This window comes from Helianthus annuus, chromosome 3 (genome assembly GCF_002127325.2).
Source record: "Helianthus annuus cultivar XRQ/B chromosome 3, HanXRQr2.0-SUNRISE, whole genome shotgun sequence".
Taxonomy (NCBI): Eukaryota; Viridiplantae; Streptophyta; class Magnoliopsida; order Asterales; family Asteraceae; genus Helianthus; species Helianthus annuus.
The window spans coordinates 169,037,067-169,044,488 of NC_035435.2; the positions used below are offsets into that span (position 1 = coordinate 169,037,067).

The 7,422-nt window shown below is 38.1% G+C and overlaps 1 protein-coding gene across 1 annotated transcript; it reads right to left on the reverse strand.

The window, feature by feature from the left end:
• Positions 1-5,180: 5,180 nt before the first annotated feature.
• Positions 5,181-7,182, reverse strand: LOC110930744 (trihelix transcription factor ASIL2). Its single transcript, XM_022174112.2, has one exon. It carries the CDS (start codon positions 6,532-6,534, stop codon positions 5,392-5,394), a length of 1,143 nt encoding a protein of 380 aa, XP_022029804.1. The 5' UTR covers positions 6,535-7,182; the 3' UTR covers positions 5,181-5,391.
• Between the last annotated feature and the right edge of the window lie 240 nt (positions 7,183-7,422).

Below are 7,422 nucleotides of genomic sequence, written 5' to 3' on the forward strand. Positions count from 1 at the left end.
AATGGGCAATCAAATACCATCCACCACCACCACCGCCACAATCACACCACCATATTTTTGTAGTTTTTAGATTTTGGTTTCGTCTCTCTCCAGAACTTTAACCCAACCCATAAATATTCTCCCTCAGATGTGTCTCTCTAGATCGGTTCGATGATATGTATATACAATCTCAAATATATATATATTTTCAATCTCTAAAACAAATCTCTCTTCAATGTCAAAAAGTATACATCTCCCCTCTTCATATTCTCAGGATTTTTATGCACACATAATCTAAACACATACCTCAAAAAGGGAACCAAAGGCGTCGGAGAAGAAGCGAGCACCATACCACCGCCACGGCACCACCACCGCCACAACAACACCTCCACTGAAATAATTGTTTGTGGCTCCCATCCGTAACCGTCTAAACTTCTTTGCGGCAACCAAAAAATAATTGTAAATGTTCAAACCGGTAAGTGTTATATAGGGTTTGAAACAGTGGCAGAAGGGGGAAACGGTGCGTAGAGAGGAGGTGCGGCGGTTGTTTATCAACGGAAACGACGGTTTATGAATGGATTTTTTGGATTTGAATGGTATTGTCGGTTATGTAACGGCGTGTTCACCATCATCATAGTTATACTTTATTTTCTGGTTGTTTAAGGCGGTTGTTTATCAACGGAAACGACGGTTTATGAATGGATTTTTTGGATTTGAATGGTATTGTCGGTTATGTAACGGCGTGTTCACCATCATCATAGTTATACTTTATGTAACGTTGTTTATCATGGATTTTTTATAGTTGGGTTGTGTGGAAAGTCCGATTGTTGTTAAGGATGATTGGAAGTTATACCGGGACGTATGGTGGTGGTGGGTATGTTGTATGGCGGTTACGGTTTTCGTTAAAGGGCAACTTTAGTTGCTTTTAGCGGGGACATTACTTGAACGGTGTGATTTGCAGGGACATGACAGTCCAATAGCCGGCGGCGGCTTATATTAATTCAACAACCTATTAGTTGAACGATGTGTTTGAATGGACATGACGGGGTGTTTTTGTGGTCACGACGGTTACATAAGCCGGTCGTGACCCAAGTTAGTTTTTGTATAATTATATAACTAGTGGGATTTTTCATGTGCTACAACAATCATTCAGTTGATATCGGTTTGGTTCATTACGCTATCAGTACTCGATATAACAACCGAAAGAGGTATGTCCAAGAGGATATCGGCACACGTTTTACATGGATAAAAATAAGCATGTGGCAATGACATATTCAGAATTTTCTAAAACGTTATATTATATTATCAAAATAAAAAAAAAAGGTTAACTAAGTCACTTAATATATTAAAAAATAAACCGTCTGAAAAACAAAATATGGTAAAACTAGTTATAGTATCATAGTAGAATTAATGTAGAAAATAAATTCCAGAACTCAGTAATTGTAGTTAATTATTGTATATTATAAATAAAACTTGACGTTGCGCGTTGCGGCGAAACTGAGGAAATGATAATGTAAAATAAACGTGATTTGAAAATAAAGCATATTGTTTAGAAAACCAAACCATTAGAACGGCTTAGTTTATCATGGTATCGTTTTATGATACCAAATAAATACTGTATTTTGAGTACAACTTCGTTTTTAACAAAAGTTATAACGGAATGTCGGGGAAAAATCAAGCACAACTATGTACTTAAGTTTTGTAGAAAAAAGTTATAAACGTAAATTATTGAAGAAGTATCAAATAAATCGATAAATTAATATATGTTATAAAAAAAATTAAAAATATGTTATTAAAAGTAAATATAATAGTAAACTATTATAATATATTAAATAAAAGAATAATGTAAAGCTATATATTATTATAAAAATAAAATTACTATTCGTCATAGTTCATCAACATTATATAAAAGAATAATGAAAAGCTATATATTATTATAAAAATAAAATTACTATTCGTCATAGTTCATCAACAATATATATATAATATAATATAATAATATATATAATATAATACCGAGATATGATAATATTCCTAAATAATACGGGCGGGCAATTCGAACTCGAGCCCAATTATAAAAACCGATCAACTTTTTTTTAAAATGCGAATTTCTTACTCTCTATAAGATTTGAACCCATAACCTCATACTTAAATGTATTAAAAGGTTTTACTTTGCCATTGGACCACTAACCCAAGTGTATTAAAACCCGATCAACGAGTAAATGGAGTAGGCATCAGGGGCGCAGCTTTGAAGGTGTCCGGGGGGGCGCCCGACCCCCCGAACTTTTCGCTCAGTAGTGTTATGTACGTACGTTTCTTATAGAATTTTTTAGGTATATACGTTTTCGACCCCCCGATTTAGGATACCCCTGAATGTAGTGAAGGTGATGATAAGATAAAACGAATTTTTCTGATAGAAGGAAACAAAAATTCCCGGTAAAAAAACTTGCAGCGGCACCTTGATAGAGTTTGGAGAAGAAGATGTTATATTATATTAAATATGGGCATTGGGAATAATGAACTAAAAAGACAACTTTCTCTCAGGTCATAATGCACATATTTTCAGTCAAACTTTCTTATTACTTCTTTTTGTTTTTTTGAAAGGTAACTTTCTTAATGCTTAACCAATTTATTTTGTTTAATTTATTGTATACTACTTGTCTATTTTATTTATTTTTTAGTTATTTGTTTATCATTATATTAAGTTTAGCTTTAATTTACTAATAAAATTTCGGTTCTTTTTGTTGTTAAATATATTTTTATCACAAATCAAATATTATCTATAAAACTTCTAAATAACATTTAAAGTTTTATATAAACCTATTTGATAACGTTCTCGTATATGTGATATACCCGTTAATAAAAAAAATTGGTAATCATCATATGTTTTAGGGCTGCAACATATGTGATATAGGTTAAAATTAGGGGTGAAATTGCGGCCGAATTTTTGCCATAAACTTGTTGAATCTTTTCGTAATTATGTCTATTTTTATTTGTTTAATCTTAATGTGATTTAGATAGAAATTAGAGCTTGAAATCGTTTTTTATTTGATATCTTTTTTTTTTTTTTGGATAATAAAGCAATTTCATTCGAATCATCAGGACAAATTAATATTTTTGTAATTACTTTTTAATGTTTGAGAACGTTTTTTATTTGATATTAATGTTTGACCCGACTCGAATCACCGACATCCAAGCCGAACATGTCCCCTCGAAACAAAGCGATAGAAAAAAAAATTTGGTCCGGTGACTTCCGACCCCCCGATGAAAATTCTCAAGCTTCGCCACTGGTAGGCATGCACCAAACATATAATGATATAAATAACTCTGAACAAACTTACGCTATATTGAGCTCTAGAAATAAATCGTTTCGGAAAATGTACTTCAAACAAGCTCATGTAATCTTGTAATGATCACTTTCACATTTTGATTGGTTTAAACTTTCGGAAACTACTTCAAACAAGCTCATGTAATCTTGTAATGATCACTTTCACGTTTCGATTGGCTTAAACTTCAAACAACGTAGTGTTCATCATTCGAATTGATTGGCTCAAACCAAAATTCCAAGGCTAAAAAGACCACTGACCAAACCGACCAGATCGGATGAGTTGTCCGAACCCCACTAACATGATTTAGGGGCTGTTTGTTTACCTCTTAATGAGGCGCTTAATGGTTCAACACTTAATGGTTCAGACTGTTTGTTTCGCGAGCAGATGTCGGAATGGTTCAGACATTTGCCTCTAAAAAGTTAAGCATTATACTGAGTCTGAATGGTTAAGACCTTTAATCTGAATTGGTCAGACATTTGCCTCTGAACGATTAAACATTATACTGTCTCTTAATGGTTCAGACATCTTACTGGTTCAGCACTTAATAGTTCAGACTTCAGACCTTAATGGTTCAGACCTCTTACTGGTTCAGCACTTAACCATTCAGAAGTTGTCAATCAACCCCTTGTAAATTATAGATATATTAAAGACAAAGGTCGGTGATAGTGCACCAACCATGTCATGCAAATTACAATAAAGCCCTTCTTCTATTCTCTCTTTCTTTTTATATTATTCTCAGTATTTTTTCTTTGTGCCTCCTAAAGGAAAATTAAAATATTTAAGTTGGTGCCAAAGTCATAATCTTCACTCATGTCAGATCTAATGAAGAACACACAAAAGCCACATCCATCGCTGAATCAAGAACGGGGTTGTCGTGGTTCGGCTTTGTAGAGGAGATCCATCTTTCGTCGGTTGCCGCGTCTATCTCACCAACGCTGCCAATGTTTTGGGAAGACATGTGTGGCTTCGGTGTGGTGTGCCGACAATGGCGACGGTGGCGTGGGTGGCGGAGAAGACAGGGAAGCCGTCGCAATTAACTGCCATCATCAAACGCTAGATCTAACGGCAAACATGTTTTTATGCTTCTCATCTTTCTTCTGCGCTAGATCCGGTCGGAAGACGAGATTGTGGTGGTGTAGCGGTTGCGGTGATGGTTGGCGGAGCAAACCTTAGCCGTAGAAGAGACTAAAGATGGTGCTATGGTTGCGGTGGCGCGATCGCACTGACAGTATTAGCAGTGGTGGTGGGGAACAGTGGTGATGTAGAATAAAGAGAAGAGAGGATCATGGTATTTGATAAAACAACCGGCAAACACTAAACAAAATGCAAATATTTATTTTGGTTAATAAAATTAGTTGAAGTCCGACTAAGCCAATTTTTTTTTTTTTTTTGAAAAGTCAAACTAAATCATATAAGTAACTGTAGAAGCAAACTAAAAGGACTTATTTTTTATATATTTCAAAGTCAGTTCACCAACATTACCTAATGTTTTAAAATTCGGTTTTTATACCGTATTGGGATGGACTCAGAAATGGTTGAACGGTTCAATCCGTTCACTTTGAACCGATTTTTAATATATGTAAATATTACCCTCCTCTAACATTTTAATTCTTTTGTTTAAATTACTTTTATGACTTTACACCGCGACATGCGAGACATTATACCCTTCTTTATCTATGTCTAACCACGTTAATGTCATGAACGTAATGCATGTAACAAAGTAAAAAAAACAAGTCGTGTCACAGGTTAGCATCACACGCTAATTTTATTATCGTAACGCGTGTAACGAAGTTACAGACACGACGTTGCCGCCGCAACGCGCGGCAATGGGTAAAAACTAGTATAAAATATACATAACCGCATATTTGAAAATATATAAAATAACAACCATTAAATAGCCAAAACCAATCAACTTCAGTTTGTACATTTGGGCATCAACACTATAACAACCTTAATCAAGTGATAACATATATCAGTCTGATGACTTGTTAAAAAACACAAGAATGTAACTTTATACATCAACAAACTTCAAACTAAACATATATCCTCCTCAACATAGAATCTAAAACCTTCATATCACAACCTAAAGATTCACCATTGTTGCTGCTTTCACCTTCCTAGACTTAACCAAACCCTGCACAAAAGCATCCACAATCTGCTTCTGCGACTCGATCATCAACTCGTTTCGCTTCATCTCCGTCTCCATTCGCATCTCTTCAATCTCCCGAGCCATATCCATCTTCATCTTCTCCACCTTCATAAACCCTTCTCCTAACAACCGTATCGACGACACCACTTCCGCTACCCCACCATCCTTCCTCTTCCCTTTCTTCCCATTTTTCCCATTCACATTCTTCCCATTCGAACTGGAATTGTTTTCGTTTCGCCATTTTCCCCTTAACACATTCGTACTCCTCGGAACTTTCACCCACATTTCATCATCATCGTCATCGTCATCACCATCATCATGATCATGAACAACCTTGCTGAATTTTCTTGGGCGAAGACCGGGTCGACCGGATTCTTCATGAGGCGGGATCGGAGTGTTCGCGGATTTGCTCCTAACCCCGCCTCCAATCGACGGTTTTTTGTGATTTTTCGCTTCTCGAATTAGGGTTTCTCTGCCTCTGTATGCAGATGAAATTAGGGGTTCTTCAATTGGGGCTTCTGATACTGACCGTTGTGCATAATCATCAACATTGTTTGAATTGTAATTGGGGTACGAATTGTAACGATTTGAGGTTCCAGAATTGAAATTAGGGTTAGGGTTTGGTTTGGTTCTCTGTTTGGTGGAAATTGGGGCTAAAGTAGCAAACTTTTGAACAGCTAAAGGTTTGACTTGAATTCCCTGACCCGGATCCGGATTATTACCGGGTTCGGAGCTGGATCCGGGTCCGTTTTCCATGGCTTCCATAGCTTCGTAATAAAACCAGGTGGAGAAAAACCGTTCACCGGGGAAAGCGGAGGCGCGTTGCTTCTCGGCACGGTGGCGTTGGCGGAGCTTCTCCATCTTGTGGCGGCACTGAGCGGAGGTTTTCGGCGGTGTGACGTCAGGGCAGCTGGAGGTGACTGTTTCAGCCACCGCGTCCCAATCGGGGGTTCGGAGGAACGCGCGGTGGAGCGCGTGCCATCTCTCTCGGTATGCTTCGATGAGTACCAGAGCCTCGTCGCGTGTCCAGCACGGCGGTGGAAACTTCCGTACAGTTTTTTGTCCCGTGGAAGACATTGCGGTGGTGAGTTTGAGCGACGGCGTACGTTAGCAAATTAAAGGTGCCTTTTTGCGGTGACGGCGCACGTTAGCAGGTAAACGGTGGTTTTTTATGATGGTGATTTTGAGTGAGCGACGCCGTACGTCAGCAAATTAACGGTGGCTTTTTGCGGTGGTGATTTTGTGTGAGCGACAGCGCACGTTAGCAAGTTAACGGTGCCTCTTTGCGGTGGTGAGTTTGAGGGACGGCGCACGTTAGCAACTTAACGGTGGCTCTTTTCGGTGGTGAACTTGGGTGACGGCGTACGTTAGTTGAGGTATTGGTGCACGTTAGCAAGTTAACGGTGGTTGGAACGGTGGTGGTAGGTGTGGCGGCGGAGGGGATATGATATTATAGTGAGGGGGTGGGGGGTGAGGTGGGTAAATATAATGGAAAAGTGGGGGTGGATAGGGGGACGGTGGGTGATAATGACGATGGGGTTGGGTGAGGCTAGAGTGCACGGAGTGGTGACGTACAGACGGTTCGGATCATCAAGAGTCCACCGGGCTACCGTCAAATGATGGAGCCAATAGGGTCACGGGCACAGTGGTTTGGGGTGGTGTGTTCAACTGCACCCTACCGTATCAGACGTTTTCTTTTGGGACAAAGTTGGGTGGTCCGGCTTTTGACTTATTTGATTCGGGTTGTATAAACATTTTGTTTGCACAAAAAACAAATAATTTTTAACTGTTAAAATTTTATTAAAAAATACAGAAGAGAACGATTAACCAAACATTTTAATAATTTTATAGAGATAAACTAGGTTAGAACCCCGTGTATTACACGGGTTGAACAAATGTAATTTTATATATTAAATAATAGAGTTAATTGCAAAAATAGTCTCTGATGTTTGGGCATGTTTGCCA